At 62.2% G+C, this 23,308-nt stretch overlaps 3 protein-coding genes across 5 annotated transcripts; all 3 read left to right on the forward strand.

The window, feature by feature from the left end:
• The first annotated feature begins 2 nt into the window (after positions 1-2).
• Positions 3-6,113, forward strand: NOL9 (nucleolar protein 9). The gene is made up of 12 exons (XM_064172083.1): positions 3-239; positions 316-541; positions 679-806; positions 928-1,066; positions 1,639-1,735; positions 2,393-2,490; positions 3,230-3,391; positions 3,582-3,870; positions 4,312-4,423; positions 4,648-4,825; positions 5,375-5,508; positions 5,826-6,113. Exons 1-12 carry the CDS (start codon positions 48-50, stop codon positions 5,943-5,945), a joined length of 1,875 nt encoding a protein of 624 aa, XP_064028153.1. The 5' UTR covers positions 3-47; the 3' UTR covers positions 5,946-6,113.
• Positions 6,114-6,806: 693 nt separating this feature from the next.
• On the forward strand, positions 6,807-19,495 carry PLEKHG5 (pleckstrin homology and RhoGEF domain containing G5). Of its 3 annotated transcripts, none has more exons than XM_064171893.1 (22): positions 6,807-6,824; positions 10,534-10,610; positions 12,513-12,642; positions 12,784-12,883; positions 12,966-13,026; positions 13,133-13,224; positions 13,303-13,439; positions 13,517-13,659; positions 15,210-15,395; positions 15,556-15,726; positions 15,802-15,897; positions 15,984-16,034; positions 16,151-16,300; positions 16,377-16,487; positions 16,564-16,713; positions 16,799-16,936; positions 17,131-17,250; positions 17,340-17,472; positions 17,545-17,660; positions 17,732-17,871; positions 17,947-18,744; positions 18,838-19,495. In XM_064171893.1, the coding sequence occupies exons 3-22, from the start codon at positions 12,600-12,602 to the stop codon at positions 18,845-18,847; spliced, it is 2,946 nt and encodes a 981-aa protein (XP_064027963.1). In that variant the 5' UTR covers positions 6,807-6,824; positions 10,534-10,610; positions 12,513-12,599; the 3' UTR covers positions 18,848-19,495. The 3 variants fall into 3 exon arrangements, with proteins under 3 accessions (XP_064027963.1, XP_064027962.1, XP_064027964.1); XM_064171892.1 differs by lacking the exon at positions 6,807-6,824 and adding an exon at positions 8,577-8,795; XM_064171894.1 differs by lacking the exon at positions 6,807-6,824 and adding an exon at positions 9,802-9,813.
• Positions 19,496-19,814: 319 nt separating this feature from the next.
• On the forward strand, positions 19,815-23,289 carry TNFRSF25 (TNF receptor superfamily member 25). Its single transcript, XM_064171862.1, has 6 exons — positions 19,815-20,006; positions 21,435-21,576; positions 21,660-21,791; positions 21,884-22,036; positions 22,145-22,273; positions 22,358-23,289. The coding sequence occupies exons 1-6, from the start codon at positions 19,977-19,979 to the stop codon at positions 22,984-22,986; spliced, it is 1,215 nt and encodes a 404-aa protein (XP_064027932.1). The 5' UTR covers positions 19,815-19,976; the 3' UTR covers positions 22,987-23,289.
• The last annotated feature ends 19 nt before the right edge of the window (positions 23,290-23,308 follow it).

Here is a 23,308-nt window from a genome sequence, read left to right on the forward strand (position 1 = left end):
CGGGGCTGGGGGCGGCGCCGAGGAGGCGGAGGGAGGCTAAGGTGGCCATGCCCGCTCGGCGCGGCCCGTCCGCCCGCCGCCCCCGACGGGGCCCGAACCGAGGGGGCCGGGCGGAGGCGGCCTGGAGGGAATTCGCCGCCTCGTTCGCCCGCGCCGGCATGGTGCCGCCAGTGGAGGGGGGTCTGGCGGCTGTAGAGGCGGCGGAGGGGGCTGCCGTCCTCCTCTTGGCTCCGCAGCAGGTGAGCAGCGGTCGGCACCGCCGCACCGGTTCCTCCACCGCCTATTGCCGCCGGCTCACGGCGCTGTCCCCCGCAGACTCTGACCTTCACCGGGAAATGCCGCCTGCGCTGCCTCTACGGCGCCGTGCGCCTCCTGGGCTTCGCCGTCTCCTCGCACCAGCCGGCGCTGCCGGTGTTCTCGCCCGCCACGCACTGCGCGCTGACGCTGGAAGCGCTGCCGGACGCCCGCCCGCCCGGCGCCGACCTCCGCCAGCTCCGCGTCGCCGCCCGCGCCGCCATGCGCGCTCACAGCGTCCGCCGCCGTGAGTGCCGCCGTCGGTGGGGGGAGGCGGCGGCGGGCAGCCATTTCGCGGGCGGGGCGGGGCGGGGTGCCGCCATTTCGCGTGTGGGGCGGCCGCCGTTCCGCGCAGCGCGGGCTGAGGGCGCTGTCTCCCCGCAGAGGCGCGGGTGCAGGTCATGGCGCGGTTCTCGCCGGACTGCGCCCTGCTGCTGCTGGAGCACCTGGACACGCCGGTGACGCGGTACCTTCTGAGCCACCCGCCGATGTCGCGGCTCTTCGAGCCCCCGGTGAGCCCCAGCGGCAAGTGCTGCCTGCGGCGTCTTCCCCCGAGCCGGTGCTTGGGCTGCCACGGCTGGCAGCGCCAACTGCCCTCGGTGCTGCCTCTGAAAGTGATTCCCTCTGCCCTAGAAAAAGGAGGAATCCAGCTTCACACCGGAGGATGCGGTTCTGGCCTCTGTCGGCATCGTGAAGTGCAGCCCTGACCACGGGCTACTGGTGTCAGAAAGCATGGTCCTGGCTCTGGAGGAGCTGATCCAGGCCTGCTGTGGTGAGTGGCCTGGGCTCGGTGTCTTGGAGCTTTCAGAGCCCAAAGAAGGGAGATCGACAGAGAGCTCGAGTTAATCAGCAGTGTGTGCCCGGTGCCAGCCAATGCTGGGTCAGCACCGCACTTCGCTGCTCCACGCTGGGAGTCTTGGAGCTCAGGCATCACCTCCAGGGGGTTTCTGCCTCTGCTACCAGGCAGGCAGCTGATTATGAAAGTACTTCTCAGTCTGGTGTCAAAACTCTGTTTGGCTCTCTTTTGTGGCAGGGATCCTGTATTTGTGCTGCAGCACCTGGAGCACTGAGTAATTGCAGCCCAGATGTGCTGGGCTCTAGCATAAGGGCTTAGCTGGCTCTTCAGGAGCCTCTTCACTCCACACTGGTACAGGTTACAGGCTTCTCTTTTCATGGAGAGAGTGGGGTTCCATTCCATCCAGCTACGTTCTAGCCAGACCACCAAGTCTGTGGTGTTTCTTTCAGGCTTCTTGTGGCTTGTTTTTTAAGGAACTCACATGAAGAAGCACCTCGGAGCAGGTGTCAGCAATGGGCCATTCCAGAGTGTGTTTTGTTTTTTTTCAGCTGAAGATGAAGGTGTCCCACTCATCCTGGTGTGTGGCCCAAAGAACACAGGAAAGTCTACATTTAACAGATACCTGATCAATCTGCTGCTGAACCAGTGAGTCCTCAGCTTCTGCATGGCTCTGCAGTGTCTGGGGTCTAGGAGAGGGGGAACCAAAACGACCTGCCAAGGCTCTCAGCAAAGGTGTCAGGACTGGAAGGATACCAGCAAAACATGTTGGGAGGGGGGGTTCCTTTAGGCAAGTTGTTTCCTGGAGCAGTTCTGTTCAAGTACTGCTAAATGCTGGTGGCTAGCACTCGAGCAGATTGGGATCCTTGTTTCAGTCAGGCACTGGGAGTTGCACTGCTGGCACACAGCTGTAACTGGTGTCTGTGAGGGGCTTGGCAGAGCAGATGGAGAAGCTTCTTGTCCTGACCTTCAAGAACTTAATAAAGTTTATAAATCTTCAGTGGCTGGACTTGGGGTGCCCAGTTAACATGGCAGAGGGAGTGTTGTGATAGTGCCACCCCAGTTGCTGTTTTAGCTGCTGTTTCTGAAGCTGTTGCAGTACAGCACTGGCCTGTGGGTGAGGCTGTGCCATTCTCACTCACTACCCTACTAAGTGAGGGCAGGAGAGAGACAAGGGGTGGCTCGGTGATATTGTTCCTTTTGACACTCTGCAACAAAACCAAGTTGTGCCTGTGCTGTGTTCCAGGCTGCCCTGTGCCATGCTGTCAGTGGGTGTAGCTAATGCCCAGGCTTCTGTCTCCACAGCCTCCCCTCCGTGGAGTACCTGGAGTGTGACATAGGGCAGACGGAGTTCACGCCGCCGGGCTGCGTGTCTCTCAATCACGTCACAGAGCCCCTTCTTGGTAAGTATCTCATGGCTGCACTGGGTGCCAGGCACCTGTTGCATTGCCAGGAGCTGCCTTTGAGTACAGGCTGTGCTGTAGGGGAAGCTTCTGCAGCTGTCAAAGCTGCCTGTAGGAAGTGAAGGTGGGCTGGGATGGTGCCTGGGAGGGCACTGAAGTACTACGTGAATGCTTTGCTGAGCAGCCTGCAGCTGTTCTCCCTGCTTTGCCTTTTGTCTCTCTCCAAGAGAGAAGGGAGTTGTTTACCAGGTGGTGGGACAGGCTATGGCATGTCTGTGTGGATTTTCAAACTTTTGGATTTGGAAAGCCTCTTTGGGAAAGGCTGTCTCTGGTTTCAGTATCATTAGATAAAACTGGCTAGAGCATTGCAGGCTGATGGCTCCAAGATAAGCTGGGGTCTGTTGTGGTGAGCCTGAAAAAGCTATAGCAAGGAAAATGGCTGCTGGTTGTGGGCCTGTGGGTTGGGGCTGCTGCCTGGAAAAGTCATGTCCAGACTGGTTTACTTTTTGCTTGGTCAGTTGTAGAAGAGTGTTGGTTTGAGACAGCACAAGGAAGTGGAGATCCCACAGAGCCAAAGCTGTGGCGTGGGGTGTGCAGAGGTGCAGGCTGCACAGGGCTTGCTGCTGTGTGCACAGGGCACAGGCTGCATCAGAGGGCATCACGTGGAGTTGCTGCAGAGCTGGCAGGGGTCTGCTTTACCTTTCTGAAACCACTGTCGGTTGGCCTCTTGCCCTTCCAGGTCCACCCTTCACTCACCAACAGGTCCCACGGAAGATGGTGTATTATGGCCTGACCAGCTGCGAGCAGGACACAGAGCGGTACCTGGACGTGGTGAAGTCTGTGTTCAGCTCCTACAAGAAGGAAGTGCCATTGGTGGTCAACACCATGGGCTGGGTGAAAGGTAGGCAGGATTGGTCTGCTGTTGGGAGGTGGTGTGGAGGGGAGGTAGGAATTGGAGCAGGACGTACCCAGGCTTCCTGGAGAGCCCGGAGACAGAAAGCAGAGCTTGCCCCTGATGAGCCTGCAGTGCTGTCCCAGCAGGCCTGCCCTGGCTGCAGTAGCAGCGATGGTGTCTTCTCTGCTCCCTGAAGGTGAGGGCCTGCTGCTCCTGATTGACATCATTCGGCTGTTGTCCCCCAGCCACATCGTGCAGATGGATGTGTACGACTGGAAGGCCATGGCTCCCCTCAGCCCTGACTATGTTCACTTCACTTCTGGCCTCTACACCAAGGGCAAGCAGCAAGCCAAATGCAAGCAGATGAGGATGGATGGGGCAGAGCCCTGGAGCCCCTCCGAAGGGGCTGGAGATGCATCAGCTCCCCAGTACAAACTGCTCTACATCCACCCCGAGTTCCCCCGAGCAGGAGCTGCAGGCGAAGTGTGAGTGGAAAGCTCAGTGCTGCCTGGTGGTTACTGGGCTTGGAAAGGTGAAGGGGGGGAGGCTCTTAGCCTTGAGAGCTCCTTTAAATCAGTCAGGGCTAATTAGTTCCCTTACTGGAGGGGTGTGCTTAGGTGATGGTACAAGTTTCCAGGTATGTGGGAGGAGGTTTGCGTAGGGAGGGGATGGTTCCCCTCTACTGCAGCTGACTGCTCTCAGGTACTTTTACACTGGCCATAGTTCCACCTTTGAGTTGCTGACTATCACAACTCCCTTGTCTGACTGGGATGTTCCTCACCCGTTCCTTGCAGCCCTAGGTGGTGATCACATCGTTTCTGAAGTCCTCTGATAGCTTGAATGCCTCTGAGATGTTTCTCTCGGAGGACTTGTAGTCGCTGGGTGAGGGCTCGCTGCCTGCCCTTGACTCCTGGTTACTCTGGCAGGCGAGTGCACAGCAGCATCCTGCGGGACGTGGCCATCCTGGGCTACCTGGGCCAGCTGCAGTGCCCAGATGTCGGTGCTGTGCTGCCGCTGCACAGCCTCCTGCCATACCAGGTAAAGGAGACTTTGAAAAGCTTGGAGGTGCTGCAGAGGGTCCTGGTGGGAGTTGATGGAAGAGGGGAGGAGGCTGCGTGCCAGGAGGTGTGGGAGCAGGGCTGTAGGGGCAGCACGTGGCCTGTGTTGCAGACACTGGGACGGTGCCCATCTGTAGCTGTGGCTGGGGAGCTTCTCTGAACTCAGCATCACCGGAGTTGAGCCCTCCTCTGCCTCCCCCACAGGTGCCTTTCCGCGCTGTCGCGCTCAGGGTTGTCCACACTGATGTGGCCCCCACCAACATCCTGTATGCCCTGAATGCCAGCTGGGTCGGGCTGTGCCGTGTCCCTGAGGAGATCCAGGGCCGGGGTGAGGTGCCGGTGCTGCTGACACAGACTCCAGTCTGCGACTGCCTTGGCTTTGGTGAGCAGCAGGGCACACCGTGAGCAGTGGGCACACCATGAGCAGTGTGCTCACAGTGCTGGAGGGGCTGCTCCAAGCAACAGCTGCAGCAGGGCAAGTAGTTAAAAGGTTTGCCTGAGCACTGCCCTTCACAAGCTGTGTTTCAAGGCTCTGGGCTTTCACTAACTTGTGATCACAGCTGGGGGAATGTTCTGGGGGGCTGTTTTAGCTTATCTTTTTGATAACTCAACCATTCCCTTGCTGTCTTAAAGACAGATTTCCTATGGCTTGGGCAAAGTTCTTTAGCTAGCCAGTGATTTTTCTTTTACTGCAGTTCAAATTTGGGCTTTGGCACTGAGCTGCTTCAGCTCTTGGCAAGATGTGCCAGGGAACAGGGGCACATGGTTTGAGAAGTTAGCTGAGGTACTGCAGGAGTTGGGTACATCAAAGCAGGTTGTCCCAGGGGTGTCTCAGGCAGCCATTTAGTGCCAGAGCTTTGGCCATGACTGGTTGTACAGCCTGGCAGGACCAGCTGGTGTGAGGGCTGAGCTTTGCCTTTGTTCTGCTCAGGAATTGTCCGTGGGGTCGATATGGAGAAGAAGCTTTACTTTGTCCTGACCCCGGTGCCTCCGGAGAAGCTGAGGCTGGTGAACTGCCTGCTCCTTGGCACTGTTGCCATCCCAAATTGCGTGCTCGTGGGCCAGGTAGGAGCGGCATAGGGAGAGGGGGAAGCTGGAGGCTGCCTGGCGGGTTTGGTGCTGCGTGCCCGGGAATGCCTGGGCCTTGGTAGATGTTATCTGTACTGGGAACTGTCCTTAATGCCTGGAAACTAGGAGAGGAGGATGGAAACAAGGAGAGGAGGACGTTCCTTGCATGCTTTAGATGCCAGCATGGGGCTGGTTTGGCCCTAGCTTGCTGCCTTGCAGCAGTCAGCTCTGCCAGCCCGGGGAGGAAGGGGCTTCCTGTTCCACTGAAGAGGTAAGGCCTGCAGGTTGTTCCTGGGTTTGTTTTTCCTCTCCAGCAAGGAGCTGAGGGTGAGATCCCCTACGTCACATCTGATTACAACTACAGCATCATGGGCTCTGGGAAGCTGAGGAAGAAGCATTTCAAGAGGAGGGAGTTTGACTGTGACTACGCCTGACCCCTGGGCACGGTGGGCTCAGTTCCTGTGCAGGCCAGCAGGAGTCCCAGAGCCTGCAGCAGAGCTCTCGAGGGTGTGGATATTTCACATCCACTTTTAACTGTTTTATATTTTCAGTTTGTATTTCAGTTTTTTTGTAATAAAGATCTAATGAAGGTCTGTTTAAAACAGGGCTTTGGGTTGAGTTTTTCACAGTATCACAGTATCATCAGGGTTGGAAGAGACGTCACAGATCATCAAGTCCAACCCTTTACCACAGAGCTCAAGGCTAGACCATGGCACCAAGTGCCATGTCCAGTCCTGCCTTGAACAGCTCCAGGGACGGCGACTCCACCACCTCCCCGGGCAGCCCATTTTGCTTTGGCCTGCACTGACATAGGGCTGGCAGGAGCTGGAGGTGGTTGCCATCACAAGTGCTGTGTCCTGTGTCAGCAGCAACTCTTCAAGCTGCCCTGTGGCCAGGGATCTGTGCTTGGCTCAGAGGCTCCTGCTGCTTGTTCTGTGCACAGCCCTGCATCTGGAGGTGGGGGAGGAAGCAGCAGCCAGAAGCTCCTCTCTGCCTCGGATGGCCACAGATGGAGCCACTGGGAGGGGGTTGGCTGTTGACTGCCCAGCTCTAGGTCACTGCTCCCCCCAGGCATGCGCTGTACCGGCCCCTGCAGAGGGGGACACTAATCTGCCAGCTCTGCCTGGTCCCCTGCTGCTGCAGTTCAAGGCCTCCAGCACAGCCTAGCAGCCCCAGCTCTGCTCCTGTAGACTGGTGCAGGTGGGGGCTAAACCAGGTTGACAGTAGGAAGGAATTTGTCGCAGAGGTGCTGTGTGGAGCTCCAGCTGCTGGCCCTGACCGACTTGTTCCAGCTCTCTATTCCACCAGGGAAGGTAAGAGCTCTGGTTTCCCAGGTGTGTTTCAGGACAGATCTGCTCTGCAGTGAGGATGAGGCTGGTGGGAGTCAAACAGAGGTGAGTGAGCATCTTGAGCTGCGTTGACCTTTTGGGAACCCATCTGTGAGTAGGTGACACCAGCACATCAGGGGTGTGGTGGCTGTGGCTGCAAAACCAGTCTGGCTCCCACAGCAGCTCCTGCTGGCGCAGCCTCGTTCTGCTGGTGTCCCGGTACAGTGCAGCCACAGGATCTGTGTTCCCCCGTGCCGGGAGCCGATTGGGATCCCCAGGGACCAGGTGTGCAGAGGAGGGAGGGCGGAGCAATGCAGTGCCGTGCGGCTGTGAGTGATCTCTGAGGGATGCTGCCAGCCGGGGAGACTGCTCTGAGCTCTCTACCTGTGCTGGACAAAGGACCTGGCAGGGGATAGAGAGGGAGAGGAGCTGCGATAGTCTGTGCAAGAGTTAAAGCCCGAACTTAATCCAGACCTAATTATCCCCATCTGGCTGGGTCTGGCAGGAGGGAAGGACTTGGCCAGCAACCTGGCCCATGCTGTGGCTCAAATAGAGGGGCTGGCAGCAGGCAGGGGAAAATCTCAGCGGGATGAAGTGGGAGTTCTGTGGGCAAGGGAGTGGGTGGGAAAGACACTGGGAAAGATGAGATGGGCAAGGGTGCAGTGCCCAGTGCCCAACCTCCCCTAGGCTGACAGCCCCCTTGGGACTGTCACTGTGTCCCCAGGACCTACTTTGCCCAGACAAGAGCACTAGATCCTGTGCTGGACAGGCAGTGGTCACCTTGGTGTCAGGGGGCAAGCAAGTGAGTAAATCCCCACGAGCCAGTGCCAGGCCTGGGCACAGTTTTGACCGTTTCTGGGTGGAGCCAGGGCCTGCTGTGGGCCAAGGCAGATGCTGCAGCCTCAGGCAAGAGGGACCACAGCAGCTTCTGGAGCTCAGCCTGTGTCTGCCATGAAGGGAAAGGGGCAACGGAGCTGGGGGCGCTTTGGGGCATAAACGAGGGTGGGAGCTCTGGGTCTGTGATTAGATGGGCACTGGCCCTTGGCACTCAGAGCAGCAAGGAGCTGGCAATTCCTTTTCCAGCCTGTCGCAGCTCTTAGCTTTACAGCAGCCATTTCTGGGGTACTTTCTGGTTCCTGTTTCTGGTGAAAGGTACCAAACAGCAGGATTGAGAGGGGCTCCGTACCCTTCAAGAGAAGATGCCTTTGATGCCCATGAGTTTGAGGACAGGTTGGTCCCATGCCAGCTGAGTGTTTTGGCTTTTGGTGGTTAAGGGAGGGTTTCGTGTGGGGCAGGACAAAGCTGCCATGCTTCACCACCTCTGCAGGTTCCAAGCCCTAACCAGTGCTTTCCCAGATTGAACAGGAAGGAAAGTTGCCCTCCAGACCTCTGTGCGGGCTGGGGCCCCCTGGCATGCCCACGGGTGCGGGGATGCAGCCTGGGCTTGGGGCAACGCATTCCTGTCCCCCTAAGCGCCGTCTGATGCGGAGCCGCCGCACAGCCCCCCTCTTCATGCTGATTATTTCCATCACAAGCGCGTCTTGTCCCCGCGGCCGAAGGGCTCTCACAGGCGGCGGAAAGTGAAATTTGTGCAATGTCTGTAGGAGGCTGAAGAAAGGCTCTTTGTGTGCCCCCCGCGGGCGCTGGGCAGCCTCCAGCAGCACCCTCCGCCGCCCCGCTGCTCCGGCCGCCGGCCTCAATGCGCCGCTTGTCCGGACACCGGGATCCACTCTCACAGCAGGAGCTGGGCTCCCCCAGTTAGTGCCACCGCTGGCCCTGGCGGGGCGGGCACGGCTCGGGGGAGCCCCAGCCGCAGCTCCACAATGTTTCTGTACTGGAGAAAGAGGGGAGCCTACGAGCTGGAGGCTTTGCCCGCTGGGCTGGCGGGGCTGCAGTGTGGGGCGGTGGAGCGTTTCTCCTGGAGTTCCAGCCTGGACATCGGCGAAGAGCTTGGGGGTAGGTGCCTGAGGGCTGGGGGGAGCTGGTGGCAGCCGCAGTGGGCCAAAATCACTGGCAACGAGAACAAGGGGCTGGGAGAAGCTCTGGCCGGAGCAAGGATGCAGTGGGAGTGCTGCAGCAGGGATGCCGTGGGAACACTGCAGGTGCAACTTGGGACCACTGAGCAAACTAAACCCGTGCCACTGGCACCGCTCCCTCCTGGCCCGGGCACCTGACACGGCTTGCTCCCGCGGTGCACTCTGCTGCAGGGACGGTTCAGCCTCAAGCTCGTTTGCTGTCACTGGGAGAGCTGGAAGTAAGGGCACAGTCAGCAGCAGCGGGAGGAGGTGGCGGGACAGGGAAAGGAGCTGGTGGAGACAAAATCACTTCTCCAGCCCCCGGAGCGTCCGGTGGGGATTTGGGCACCCTCTTCCCTCTGCCACAAGCTGGGGCTCCCTCTGCGCTCGCTGCCGAGGAGGTGCTTGAGGCCCTTCGTGCCTGACCTGCTGCCAGGGTCAGTGTTTGGGAAGGACCACGCGGCTCTGTCCCCGCCAGCCGCTGCGGTGCGGGGCTGGGCGCTGGCAGCAGCGGCTGCTCTGGTCAGCCTTGCGGTCTCGGTGAGTTTGGAAAACTTTCCCTTGGGTTCATGAAAGAATTTCTGATTTGTTTCCGTTATTATTCCCGATAGGTCAAGTGAAACAGCAGCGGCGGGGGGCAGGAGGCCAGCTCAGCGCAGCGGGCGCTGCGGGGCAGCCACGGGGACAGAGCCCGCATTGTGCTCCTGCCGCGGGGGCAGCCCCAGCTCCCAGCGCCGTCCCGGGGGGCGGCGAGCAGGGCCCTGCCCGCTGCTCCTGCGCTGTCATCCGGCAACGCCCACCGTGCAGTGGCAGCCCTGCCTGTGCCCGGCACCGTGTCCGGGCTGGAGCAGCCAGAGCCGGTCCGGAATTGATTCCCGAGCAGAATCAACATTTTTTTGTGTGTGTTTTTCATCCCGCAGACTGAGCCTAACCTCGGCCTTGGCAGCAGCCCCACTTGGGTCAGCACGATGCTGCTTTTTTTGGCAGAAGGGATGCGGGAGAGGGGAGCAGCACAGCGGGGAAATCCCTGTGCCGGCTGCCCTGATGCTGGGGCTGGTGCAGCCGTGCCGCCTGGTGCAGCCATACCTCCTGGCCTCTCTGTATCCTCTGCACCAAACTGTGTGCCTTCCCCTCCGAGTATCCCTGTGCCACAGCGGGGCTGCCTCGCAGGGTGTTCCTGCCGCTCGTTTGCCACTCGCAGTCTGTTATTTTTAAACGATTAGATGCGACACACAACAAAAGCCTTCAGAATAGGATTTGTCCCTAAGGCCGATTTAACTGTCAAAGCTTAATGTGGCAACTAAGCCCCTTTGGGGGTTGACAAGGCGCAGATGTAGCATTCCTACCACAGCCGCAGTCCACGCTGGCCTTGGGGAGCCGGGGCAGGTCTGGCACTGTGACATGGGGTGCCAGACAGGAGATGTGGCATGCTTGATGCCTTTCTCCATTGGGGATGCAGCACTGGTCTTGGGAAGGGAGTTTTACTCCCTGGGTGGACTCTTAAGCAGGCAGGAGGAGCCTGGCCCAGCCTTGGCTGAGCTCGAGCACTTTGCCAAGCTTTTCTCCCAGGGTTTGCAGTGTGGGAGCCTCAGCATGGCCCCCCACGTGGGCAGAGCTGGGACCAGGGCTGGAGGGAGCTCACCACAGCACCCTAACACTGACCTCTGTCTCTCCAACAGCCGAGCTGTGTCCCCTGGAGGAGACGGTGCTACGCTGCCAGAACCCCAACTGCACCGGCGATAGGACAGCAGCCAAGGTGGGTCCCGTGGGGTGGTGGGCAGCACCTGGCAGCTGCCTTCTGCCATTGTTTGGTGTTGGTCTCACAAGCGAGAAGGGGTAGCAGGAGGCTTGGCCCGACCTGCCACTCCTCGAAGTCCCCCAGCATGGTGGGTAGTCTCCTGCCTGCTGTGTGCCCCCACCCCATGCTGGGTATGCACTCCCTGGTGGTATTTAGTGGCACGGCAGCAGCTCCTCTGCTTCCCCTGGCTGCCGTGACTCAGGCTAATCCCTTCTTGCCTGCTTGTCCCCCCACTCGCTAACGTGACACTAGAGTGCATTTAGGGACCCTTCTCTCTTACTGTCTGCCCAGGGGCTGGGCTGCCCCTGTATGCCAGCTCCCTGTGGGTCTCCGGTGTTTCCGTGCTGGGCTGTGGGCGGTGTCTTTCTGGCATAGACCGGGCAGGACAGCAGCCCTGCCACTCCGGTAGGTGTGCCACTGTGCTTTGTTTACACTGCTGGGGTGGTAGGGCCAGCGCCAGCGGGGGCACACGTGGCGCTGGGCTGCAGCTGCCTAAGGGTGTAGCCAAGACTCACCGGGACTACCCCACTGCCGTCACCAGAGACCCTCAACAGCACCCAGCAGGTAGCACGGGATGGGGGTTCATCCTGCCGTGGCATAGAGCTTCATGGTGTCCCTCCTCACTTCATGGGGCAACTGCTGAGGGTAAAGCTGCCATGTGCTGTAAGGTTGGAAGCTGACCCTTGATGTGGGCACAGGGGCCTCTCCTGTGGGCATAAACCTGGGGCTGAGGCTGCCAGCATGAGGTGGACAAGGAGTGCTGCATACTGGTGAGGCAGCTGCTGTGGGTCCTGGGGGTGCCCACTGGGGGAACACCACCTGCAGTCACTGCCTAGAGTCTGTGGCCATGCTCCCCAGCTCACAGGTGCCATGACAGCCGCTGTAGTGTTGGCCTGAGTCCTTCGGTGGGCAAGAAGGAAAGGCTGGGGCTGAGGGAACAGAGCGTCCCCGGCACGGCCCCCGTGTCTCTAGGGCTGGGGCTGCCCTGTGGCTCAGGGGAGGACACTGGTGGGTGCCGGGTACTGGTGGGTACTGTGCAGGGACTGGTGGCCCCCTGGGGAGTGCGCGGGTGGTGGGAGCGCGTCAGCTCTGACCTCAGCAGCACCGGGAGGAAGGAGGGCAGGAAGCGGGGGCGGCCGGAGCTGCACGGGCGCTTCCTCCCCACAGCAGCACGGTGCAGGCAAGCCCGAGCAGGGCTCGCTTCTCCGCACGAAGGGCAGCGGCGGCAGCCCCACGTGGGGACGAGGGCAGGCCGCCGGTGCTGCAGGGCTCGCAGGCAGTGCCCGGTGGCACTGCCGTTTGCAGAGGCGGGCTGTGGCCGGGGCTCACGGGCTGTGCGGTGCGCCGGGGGCCTGGACGGGGGTTAAAAATAACCCTCTGTGAATGCCCGGTGGGGCTGGGGCCACGGCTGCGGCCCGCACACAATGGGAGGAAACGCGCTGGCTTGGAGCATTGTTTTGTTGCAGACTGCGGCTTCCTGCGCCCTGCCGCGGGGACTCCGCTCTCACCGGCGCGGGTGGGCTCCGGTGCAGCAGGGCGGCCTCCCCGGGACCCGGCAGGGTGCGGGTGACATGGGTGCCGGTGGTGTTCCCCGGCTGCACATGCAGCCTTCCCAGGGTCCCTGATCGGTGCTGGAGTTGGGGTAGGGCTCTGCAGAGTGGAGCACGGTGGCATTGCCTTGCAGCCCTGTTCTGCACAAGCTGCCCTCCCCGTGCCCGCGCTGGCCTCAGTATTGTGCCAGCAGCAGCTGGGATGATAAGAGGTGTCCCCGATGCTCGTGGTGCCACCTGTCCCTCTTGCCAGCATGTGTAGCTGGTGGCCACCAGGCAGTCTGTGCCCACCCAATGCGTGTGCCCATAGGTATGCCACCATGCGGAGTGCCGCCAGCTGAGCCGCAGCGGCCCCCTCAGCCTGTGTGAGCTCTGCGACGGCAGCCTCCATGGCGCCATGCACTTCGACAGCCACATCCGCTTCAACCTGCCCCCGCAAGGTGAGCTGAGCTGGATCTGGACAGCATTGCCGCTCGTGGTGGCACTGGGACTGGCACAATACGGGACTGGAAGTGGGATGCAGCTGGAGCTGGCGTAGGGCTGAGGGTGCCAGCACAGCCCAACCTGATGCCTGCTTGCAGGCTCTATCCTGGCCCGTAACATGTCAACACGCTCGTGCCCACCACGTACCAGCCCTGCCTCCGACTTGGAGGAGGAGGAGGGTCCTGCAGACAGCAAAGGGTGAGCCTGTGGCCCTGCATGTCTCCTCCACCTCCCCAGCCTGTGTGGTATCCTCATCACCTTTCCTACATTGTCCCTGCAGGGAGGAGAGAAGCTCAGGGCTGAAGCTGCCCAAGAAGAAGGCTTGGCGCAGGCACACAGATGTAAGGCACCAGCCCCTCTCATGGCAGCATTCAGGGGAGGCAGCAGTGTGGCCTGCACAGGTGGAAGGGAGGGAGCCCTGGGTGAGTGGTTGCTGCCTCCCCACAGGACCCCAGCAAGGAATGCTTCACCCTGAAGTTCGACCTCAACATCGACATCGAGGCAGAGATTGTGCCAGCCCTGAAGAAGAAGTCCCTGGGGTGAGTCCACTGGGAAAAGATGCAGGGGTGGATACGGGGACAGATGTGGGGACAAATGTGAGGCTCCTGTCCCCACAGGGAGGTTCTGCTGCCAGTCTTTGAGAGGAAGGCAATCGAGCTGGGCAAGGTGGACATCTTCCTGGACCAGTCCCACACACCACTGTCCCTGCAGTTCGAGGCATACCGCTTTGGGGGGCACTACCTGCGGGTGAAAGGTGCGCTGGGGGGGCCAGGGGGAGACTCAGCTGCCCCAGGGCTCCTGGGGGCCTCTAACAGCCTGGTGCTCCTGCAGCCAAACCTGGGCACGAGCTGAAGCTGGAGCAGGCAATGTGGGATGCCAGGTCGGTCAGCCTGCCCATCCTGCGCCCTGCCAGCACCACATTGCTTCTTGGACCAGAGGCAGTGCCAGGATGCCAGGAGGGTGCCAACAGCGTGGTGAGTGCAGGTGCCAGCCCCAGGGAAATGAATCAGAAGAGGAGTTGGTGGAGTGCAGGATCCCCCTACAGCCATCCTTGCTGGGGAGATGGGGACATGGGGACAGGGGAAGCAGCACAGAGTCTCCTGAACAGCCTTGTGTGGTAAAAGTGTGAGACCCTCCTGGAGCTCCCACAGCTGGGCTGTGCCATTCTGCCTGTGCTGTGCCTGGTGGAGGCATATGGGCAGTGCCCTCTGCCAGGTGTGGCAGCTCAGCTGCAGGCACTGGCCCCACAGCTATGCCAGGCATGGGCTGGCACCAAAGCAAAGGCAAACAGGAGCCCTGGGGGCCCAGGCAATGTCAGCCACTTAATGCTAGCCTGGCCCTGAGGCTCACCTTGGTCCAAGACTTTCTGGTGCCTGGCAGCTGCTGAGTGCAGCTCAGTCCTGCCCCATGGACCCTGGCCCCAGATAAGGCGTGGGGTTGGGCTGGCCACCACTCCCCGTGGGAGCAAGCCACAGGCTGTGGGAAGCTGCACCGTGGCTCATACATTGCTCAGCCCTGCACCGGCAGCCCTGAGAGTGACAAGCTGGCTGCGTGGCCAGGGCTGGTGGCCACTCGAGTCCAGCACTATGATGCCTGGTTGAGGGACCAGCATGGCCCTGGCAGGGCTAGGGTGCCAGTGAGAAATCAGCTGCCCCTGCAGGAAACTTGGCCCCAGTCACCTTCCCGGAGGCAGGTGGGAGCCAGACCACACCTGAGCAATGGGGCTGGCAGTGGCTGTGGTGCCCGGGGACTCGGTGGCACGGTAAGTAATAAGAACGGTGCCTGCGGTGGCTCTCCCCCGCGGGGGCCAGGGACGTAGCAGGGCGTGGGGCTTTGCCAGCAGCAGTGGCGGCAGCGTGCCACATCCCGTATCTTGATGGCAGAGAGGAAACTCTGGCCCTGCTGCCCTTTGTGCCTGAGCAGGGAGATGCCAGTGGCTACATCCCAGCGCGGCCTGGGTCTATGCCGGAAAGCAGCCGGTGCAGCGGTGCCCTTGCCGGCAGGAGCTGCTTGGCCGTGACCCAGCTCCCGAGGCCAGCCGGGGCTTTGATCTCGGCCGGGGGATTGTTCGGCTCGGGTTCGCTTATCTGGCGAGGAGGGAAACTAGGTTTTGGTGCTGGCCCCACCTCCTTTTGTTTCGGAGCAGCCAGGCCACAGCCTGCCGGACTCAGGCTCCACCGTCCGAGCTGGGAGCGCAGCTGAGCGGGCAGCTGGGCTCGGGGGCTGTGCCCCACGGGATGCCCTGAGCCCCTACGCTGCCAGGGCTGCTCGCCCAGGCAGCACCCGCGGTGGCGTGCCCCCGGGATGCAGGTAGGCAGGTCAGTGCAGGCAGGGGAGAGCGGCCGGGGGGCCCCCGCTGCCCATGGGTGCCATCCGGGTGTCTGCCTGTCCCATGGGTGTTTGAGGCCAGCCTTGCTGAAGCGTCGTGCTGTGCCGTGCTACTGTCCCCAGCCCGGTGGCACAGCTGCACCCATTGTGCAGTGCTGAGCGCTGACCCGGGGGGCACCGACTGTGCGTGCTGCAGGCTCCGGGCCGGCGGAGAAAGAACATGACGGAGTTCCTGGGGGACAGCAGCATCCCCAGCCCCGAGCTGGCTCCTCACGGCGGTGGCTCCCTGCCTGCCAATGGCACTGACACTTGGAAGAATCGCGCTGCCAGCCGCTTCAGCGGCTTCTTCGGCTCTGGCACCAGCACCGGATCCTTCGGGCGGGTAGGTAGGGCATGAGGAGAGGGCATGGGAGACACCCATGGCTATGCCTAGGAGCTGGACTGGGTCCTCCTAGGGCTTGAGCCGCCCCAGCTGCGTGGTCAGGGTGAGAGGATCCATCGTGTGTCCCCACCCAGCCGCTCTGCCTCCCGCTTTTGGCCAGGAGTCAGAGAAGCTGGAGCAGCTGATGAGCCGACTGCACGCCTATGGCACCTTCGGGCTGCCCAAGCTGCCACCCCAGCTCCGCTTTGACCGCGATTCTTGGGAGGAGGATGGGGACGAGGCTGGGCTGGTGCTGGAGGACAGCTGGCAGCAGATCATCCAGGGCGCAGAGGTAGGGCTGGTTGGTGGGGGGGGTTGCGGTGGCTCTGCCTGGCCGCTGGCACGGTGCTGACACTCAGCCCGGCAGGCCCTGTCACGTCGGCAGTGCCACCAGCAGGAAGCCATCTGGGAGCTGCTGCACACCGAGGCTACCTACATCCGCAAGCTCAAAGTCATCACAGACGTGAGTGCCAGCACAGCCATGCCACACCACGCTGGGGGCTGAGGGCTGCGGCTGCACCCTACCAGCTCCCCACTCTGTCCCCGCAGCTCTTCCTCTGCTGCCTGCTGAACCTGCAGGAATCTGGGCTGCTCTGCGAGGTGAGTGCTGGGGCTGTGGGACAAGGGACCCCTTAGGGGCAGATGGAACCTCAGCCTGGCCACACCAGCAGCACTTGACTGCGGTGCCTGCCAGCAGCCTGCCTCCCACCCTGCAGGTGGACGCCGAGCGGCTCTTCAGCAACATCGGCGAGATCATCCGGCTGCACCGAGAGCTGTGGCGTGGCATCATGGCCCCGGTGCTGGCCAAGGCGCGACGGACCGGGGCTCCTCTCAACCCCCTTGACTTCCTTGATGGCTTCAAGATGGTGAGTGGGGTGCCCTGTGCTGCAGCGGGGAGACGTGCTGTGCCACACTCTGCAGTCACCTTCCTGTGCCCCCCAGTTCGGCTCCCTCTTCAAGCCCTACGTGCGCTACTGCATGGAGGAGGAGGGCTGCATGGAATACATGCGGGCACTGCTGCGGGACAGCGAGCTTTTCCGTGCCTACGTCACGGTAAGGGGAAGGGGTGAGGGCTGGTGCCAGAGCTAGCACCAGGGCCAGTGCCAGGGCTGACACCTGTGTGTCACAGTGGGCCGAGAAGCATGAGCAGTGCAGCCGCCTGAAGCTGAGCGACATGCTGGTCAAGCCCCACCAGCGCCTCACTAAGTACCCACTGCTCCTCAAGTCTGTGCTGAAGAAGACCGATGACCCACGTGCCCGTGATGCCATCACCACCATGGTAAGGGGCTGGGGACCCAGGGCTGTGAGACACAGTGTGGGGTGGTCTCCCTGGCCCCTCAAACCAACCAGCACCCTGGATGCAGATTGGCTCTGTGGAGCACTTCATCAATGATGTCAACTCACGCATGCGGCAGCGACAGGAGCGGCAGCGCCTGGCAGCCATCCTCAGCCGCATTGATACTTATGAGGTGGTGGAAGGAAGCACAGATGAGGTGGACAAGGTAGGCTGGGCACAGCACAGTCACCACCCTATGCCATGCTACTCAGTATCATCTATGCCACATGCCATGTCATACCATGTCACCCTATGTCATTACAATGCAAGCCAAGTTAACTCATGCCATGCTGTGCTACTTATCGCCATGCCATGCCCTGATGCCCTATGCCATGTCACCCCATGCTGTGCCCCTGGCAGCTGCTGAAGGAGTTCTTGCGGCTGGATCTGACAGCCCCCATCCCTGGCACCTCCCCGGAGGACACCCGGCAGCTCCTCCTTGAGGGCAGCCTGCGGATGAGGGAAGGTAAAGACAGCAAGGTGAGGACCCTGGGTAGAGGGAGCTTTGTGCCTCGCCCCTGCCTGTCCACCATGTTGACTGGTGCCTATGGCCCTGTTATTGCCCTCAGATGGATGTTTACTGCTTCCTCTTCACTGACCTCTTCCTCATCACCAAGCCTCTCAAGAAGGCTGAGCGCACCAAGGTGGTTCGGCAGCCCTTGCTGGTGGACAAGGTGGTCTGCCGGGAGCTGAGGGACACGGGTGAGCAGCACTGGGGGTGATGTGGGCTGCAGGGGGGGGTCCCTAGACACTGCTGATGGCCTTTGCCCACAGGATCCTTCCTCCTCATCTACCTGAACGAGCTGGGCAGTGCTGTGGCCGCCTACACTTTCCAGGCCAGTGGGCAGTCGCTGTGCCGCAGCTGGGTTGAGGCTGTGCGCAATGCCCAGGTGAGCTGCGTGGTGGGTGGGTGGATGTCCCCCAGGCACCCTGTGGCTCTCTGATGCCTCCCTCTCCTCAGAACCTGCTGCAGCGACTGCGGCAGCGCCGGCACCTGGAGGAGGCAGAGGGTGAAGAGGATGATGGTGAGAGCAGCACTTCGGCTGCCAGTTCACCCACTGTCCGTCGCCACGGCAGCACCAGCTCAGACTCACAGCAGTGGTAGGGAGTGTGGAGGGGGGCCCCACACACCCCCTGGCCCAGCATAGCCTCCTCCTCACCCTTCTGCTCCCACAGCCCCTCCGATGGCTCCACTGAGACCCTGGCCGTGGTGGCGGTGGATTGTGGCGACGAGCTCTCCTCCCCAGACTGGGATGTGGGACCCTTCAGCTCAACCTCGGATGGCTCTTCTGTGGGCACCAGCACCTCCATCAGCACTGGCAACTCTGCTGACATCCCCACCTCGGCTGAGACCCCCACCCAGGAGCTGTCAGCAGGAGCTCTGCCGGTACCCCTGTCCCACGGGGCAGACCCCACGGCCAGCAGCTGCCGTTCATCCTCCATCGACAGCGCCTATGGCACTCTGTCACCCACCTCTCTGCGGGACTTCGGCCAGCAGCCAGAGGCCGTGGCTGAGGAGGAGGGCCGACAGCCGCCCATGGCAACCCCAATCCCGCAGCCCTCCTCACCCCGGCTGCGCCGCCGGACACCTGTGCAGCTCCTGCCCTGCCCAGCCAGGGTGCTCAAGTCCAAGTCAGAGGCCAACTTGCCCCAGCTTGTGCCCCATGGGTCCCCAGCCCTGCTCAGCCAGAGCCGCAGCCTCTCTGACCTCTGTGCTGAGCCCTCCTGGACTAGCCAAGCCCCAGGCCTCCTGGCTGCCCCCGGCAGCAGCAGCAGCTCCACCTCTGAGCTCTCGGAGACAGAGGAGCCAGGGCAGAGTCCTGTGTCCCTCCCAGGGGAGCTCATCTGCAAACCCTTGCCCGCTGCACACCGGACCCTTTCAGACCCACAGGCAGCACAGCACCGCAAGCTGACGCTGGCACAGCTCCACCGGATCCGGACCACGCTGCTGCTCAACTCCACACTGACTGCCTCGTAAGCACCCTCCTGCCTGCGTGCTCCCAGAGAATGCTCCTCAGGGCCTGGGTCCTGGTCCTGAGGGCATCTCTCCCTGCTCTGTGTTTACAGGGAGGTCTGAGAGACGTGGAGGTGGTGAGGATGGACACGTGGCTGCACCGAGGAGCTGTTCCCGTTTCTAACCGTACTGTAATGCCGGGGCCAGGCCGAGTGGGCACTGGGGTGCCATGCCAGTGGGGATGCAAACCCATCCCCTTGGTGAGGATGTGCCCCAGGTGTGGTGGCATGGGACTGCCTGCTTCTCCCTGGAGCGGGGACAGATGTGGCAAGTGGCTTGTGCCAAACCCTTGTCCACAGAGATGAGAGTTGGGGCCCAGCCATGGTGTGCTGGGCAGAGAGCCAGGGGGACATGGGGGGCTGTAGGGGGCCATGAGGCAGCTCCTGTGGGCAAGGAAGGGTTAACGATGTTGCTGGTGGTGAGTAGAGAAGGTGCTGAGAGGAACACAGTGCCGGTGGCACAGTGCCCTGAGTGGTGTGAGGAGGAGGCTGGGGATGGTGGCAGGAGGGAATGATGCTGCGGCTGGGGTGGGCAGTGGCCCCAGCGTCTGGCTGGAGCAGGGGTTTTGCCCTGTGGGTGGGCGGCAATGGGTAGAAGCACCTGGGGCTGGAGTGCAGGAGCTGCATGGGGATGTGGTGGTGAAGATGCCAGCCGCCGTCCTGTGCTGGGCTGCGTCCCGGCTGAGCAATAAACCAGCTGGTGCACGCTCGTGCCTGCCTCGCCTCTCCTTCGGATGAGAGGGATCCTTCTGGGTGGGCATGTGGCACAGCTGACAGGGGTAGCCGGCGGGGCTCGGAACAGGGAGAGTCCTGGGGAGAGGGTCCGCACTGTTTCCCGAGCCTCGCACGTCCTCCCAGCCACAGTGGATCTGCGCCGACAGGGAAGGGAAGGCAGCGGCCGGGCGGCCCATGGCAAGGCAGCGCAGGTCCCTCCCGCGCCCGGCGCTCCCGTCATGTGGTTTCGTACCCCCCGGACTCACTTCCAAAAAAGCATTTCCTCCTGCCGCGGCTCTAAAAGGCTGCGTGGGGAGGGCTGCTGCTCAGTCACCACGCGTCACGCGCTGCCGCCGCTGCTGGCAGTGATGGGGGGTCGGGCACCCTGCCTGGGCGCTGAGCTGCCCTGACACCCCGCTGTGCCCACCGCCCCGCTCCACTCACCGCCCCGGCATGACCCAGCCGCATCGGCCGCAAGGATGAAGCGCTGCTGCCTAGGGGTGGCTTGGGTGAGTGTGCTGGCACTGGGGTCCCGTGGATTCCTGGCATCAATTGCGGGATGCACCAGGGGGTGTGGAGGAGGGTTGGGTGGTGTAAGCCCAGTGCCAAGAGTTCTGAAACCCTGACCCTCCACAGCAGAACGCCTGGGACTAGTCTGCTTGCAAAGCGCCTGCAGCGTGGCATGGTTCTGGGCACAGCCATAGAGACTGCAGGCACGGCCATGGTGGCCACAGGCATGGCACGGCCACGAAGACTGTGGCCATGGTCATCATGCAGCTGTGGGGTTTTAGCCGCAGGGCTGCGGGCAGGGCACTGTCGTGGGGACCAGCTGTGCCACCAGCCTGCGGGCACAGGTCATGGCTGCCAGCGGTGGCGGCTGCTGGGAGCCATCCTGGGCGGTGGCTGCCCCAGCACGCGGGTGGCGGGAGCAGAAGCCTCGCCGCGTCCGCGGGCAGGAGCGGCACTTGGGCGGCACAGGAAGCCGTGGCTGTCCCTGCCGTGCAGCCCGCGGCACGACGTCGCCTGCGCCGAGGGCTCCGCTGTCCCCGGGCACCTGCTCCCCGCGCCGAGCCCGCTGCGGGGCCCACCATGGCACAGCCGTGCCAGGGTAGACTGGGCTGTGCGGGCGGGCCGGGGCGGGTGCCCTTTCCAGTCCGGCGGCGAGGAGTTTAACAGAAAATGATTCAGGCTCTAATCGGGGCCATCGCGGCCGGGAAATCCAGCCCCCGGCGAGGAATCCCCTGGCTCGCTGCCTACCCCGCGGCACTCCCCGGGCCCCTGCCGTGCCCTCGGGCTGAGGGGGTGCCAGCGCGGGCAACCCCCACCGCCCCCGCCGGGGCTGTCCGCGGAGCGGGGCGGCGCTGACCTAGTTCGGGACGCACGTAGGGGGCCGATAGCATCGTGGGGAGCGTGAAGCGGGCACGGCTTCCTCCCGGAGAGGAAATCGCCTCCTCTGCGAGGAAGAACAGCCCCAGGAAAGGCAGCGCTGGCAGCATTTAACCCTCCCGCGCCCGGCTGCCGACACCCTCCTGCGCTGCCGGCCAGGAGGCAACTTGTCCCCACTGCGGCGTCAGGGCCGAACATCCCCGCAGAACACACGAGGGGGTGGCACAGTGGGCCACTTGATATGCGTGCCACCAGAAAGAAGCTGCTCGTCCAGGTGCAGGGGGAATATGTGCTGCAGAGGCTGCCATCGAGCACTCTTGGAGCTGGGGTCACACACCTGCACACCTCCAGAGCATGGGGTTACGGGTGCAGCATCTTGCCTGGCACAGGCACTGGTGTCCGTGTGGCACTGACTTGGGCTTGGCTCTGCCTTTGGTAGCCCAGTGCATGTGGCTTGCAGGGTGGGGAGCATGGTACAAGAGCTGCCCACTGCAGGGACACTGCTCCTGGAGTGCTCTGGCTGCTGCACCCCTGCTTCTCCTTGCCTGCAGGTGATCCTGGCAGCGTTGTGGCTGGCAGTGAGTGAAACGCAGGCCCCACAGTGCCAGAACAGGCATGCCACCAGACGCCTCTGCCCTGCTGGCATGAACTGGATCAAGGAGGCTTGCCGGTGCTGCAACCCGTGTCCCGCAGGTGAGAGCTGCTTGGCACACCATGGCACAGTGGGCACACCACCACGGGTAGCCATGTTCCCTGTCACCTCTCTGTCCCCACAGGGACGTTCCTGTCCACTCCCTGCTCGAGCCTTGGCAATGACAGTCACTGTGACCCCTGCCCCAGTGGCACCTTCCGTGCCCAGCCCAACATCTTCACCAAGTGCCAGGCTTGCTACGAATGTGATCACCAAGGTGAGCTAACACCAGGCCACACTGCCATGCTGCATCATGCCAGGGTGCACTGTGCCCTGAAGCACCATGCCACTCACTACTATTTTCTGCAGCTTTCCAGAATGTGTTGAGCAACTGCTCAGCCACCAGCAACGTTGCCTGTGGCTGCAAGCCTGGGCACTTCCGCAGCTGCCTCGACGGGCAGTGCAGTGAATTCTCCTGCCTGCCGTGCCAGACCTGTCCTGGGCGCCTCATCCAACAACCCTGTGAGTGCTTCTGGCTAGCCTGTAGTGTGCCCCCACCAGCTGAGCCCCCCTCACCAGCTGTGTCACCTCTGGCTGTGCCACCCTGCCTGAGGCCTGCCCTTTCCCCAGGCTCAGAGACACAGGACACGGTCTGTGGCAGCTGCAAGCCTGATTTCTACCCCGAGGGTGGTGAGTGCCGTCCTTGCAGGACCACCCAAGATGCATGTGGACAGGAGTGCCAGAGAGTGTGCAGACAAGGTACAGGGTTGGTGGTGCTGGGTGTGGGGGCTGGGGGACACTGTGCTGGCTGGCTGATGGGCATGCTCTTGCTCCTCCTTGCAGGCTCTGGACTGGAGTACATTCTGCTGGCATTCACCGGGCCCCTCTTCCTGGGTGCCCTTGCCATCTACCACAAGAGGAAGCAGCTCTGGCATAATGTCTCAGCAGGCAGCACACTTCCCCCAGTGCAGGCTGCCAACCCCACAGTCAGGGCTGCAGCTGTGCCGTTGTACCAGGGCAGTGCCCAGATGGCTGACAGCAATTGCTGGACCCAGCCACGCTCCTCCCAGGTGACCAAGCTTGCTGGTGGCATGGCAAGGCAGAGCCCTGAGCACGAGGTCTTGCTGCAGAAGCAGCCTGGTGGCACGGCACGACCGGTAGGTGAGGTGGGACCCTCATCCTCACTGGAGCCCGGAGCCACTCTGCTGCAGGGCAGCCAACTCTACACCATCATCGATGTGGTGCCAGTGCGGCGCTGGAAGGAGTTCATGCGGGTGCTGGAGCTGCGTGAGGCAGAGATTGAGCTGGTGGAGCTGGAGGTGGCCCACATCCGTGACCAGCAGTATGAGATGCTGAAGCGCTGGTGCCAGCAGACCAGTGCCACCCTTGACCGTGTCTTTGCAGCTCTGGAGCGCATGGAGCTGTCTGGCTGCGCGGAGGCACTGCGCCGGAGCATGCTGGTGGGCCCCTGACCCCTCCAGTGCAGCCGCTCTGACAGAGGGAGGTCCCGGCACCTCCTTGGCTCGCTGAGTGCCTCGGCGCAGCCGTACCCTTAAGTATTGTTACTTATGCCGTGTAGACATTTTATGTCAGTTTTATGTCTCCTCCCCAGCCACCTGCCCCTCCCTTATTTATGGGACCCTGCACGCTGGCTGCCAGCCGCTCGCGGGACGAGCAGGCACTGAGCCCGCTGTGAACCTCATGGGATAGTTCTCGAGGCCGCCTGCCACCGGGCGCGCCTGCCTCTGCCCCAATAAAGTGGCATCTTCTCCGTCCACCAGCCCCTGGCCCTTC

This window comes from Pogoniulus pusillus, chromosome 36, assembly GCF_015220805.1.
Source record: "Pogoniulus pusillus isolate bPogPus1 chromosome 36, bPogPus1.pri, whole genome shotgun sequence".
Taxonomy (NCBI): domain Eukaryota; kingdom Metazoa; phylum Chordata; class Aves; order Piciformes; family Lybiidae; genus Pogoniulus; species Pogoniulus pusillus.

Excerpts from the sequence above, each read along its gene's own strand:
- PLEKHG5 (XM_064171892.1), top strand. The coding sequence starts at position 8,663 with ATGTTTCTGTACTGGAGAAAGAGGGGAGCCTACGAGCTGGAGGCTTTG. Across the intron at positions 15,727-15,801 it reads AGATCATCCAGGGCGCAGAG|GCCCTGTCACGTCGGCAGTG; the intron begins GTAGGGCTGGTT and ends TCAGCCCGGCAG. Across the intron at positions 16,035-16,150 it reads AATCTGGGCTGCTCTGCGAG|GTGGACGCCGAGCGGCTCTT; the intron begins GTGAGTGCTGGG and ends CCCACCCTGCAG.
- TNFRSF25 (XM_064171862.1), top strand. The coding sequence starts at position 19,977 with ATGAAGCGCTGCTGCCTAGGGGTGGCTTGG. Across the intron at positions 21,792-21,883 it reads CTACGAATGTGATCACCAAG|CTTTCCAGAATGTGTTGAGC; the intron begins GTGAGCTAACAC and ends TATTTTCTGCAG. Across the intron at positions 22,037-22,144 it reads GCGCCTCATCCAACAACCCT|GCTCAGAGACACAGGACACG; the intron begins GTGAGTGCTTCT and ends CCCTTTCCCCAG.
- NOL9 (XM_064172083.1), top strand. The coding sequence starts at position 48 with ATGCCCGCTCGGCGCGGCCCGTCCGCCCGCCGCCCCCGACGGGGCCCG. Across the intron at positions 1,067-1,638 it reads GCTGATCCAGGCCTGCTGTG|CTGAAGATGAAGGTGTCCCA; the intron begins GTGAGTGGCCTG and ends GTTTTTTTTCAG. Across the intron at positions 2,491-3,229 it reads CGTCACAGAGCCCCTTCTTG|GTCCACCCTTCACTCACCAA; the intron begins GTAAGTATCTCA and ends TTGCCCTTCCAG.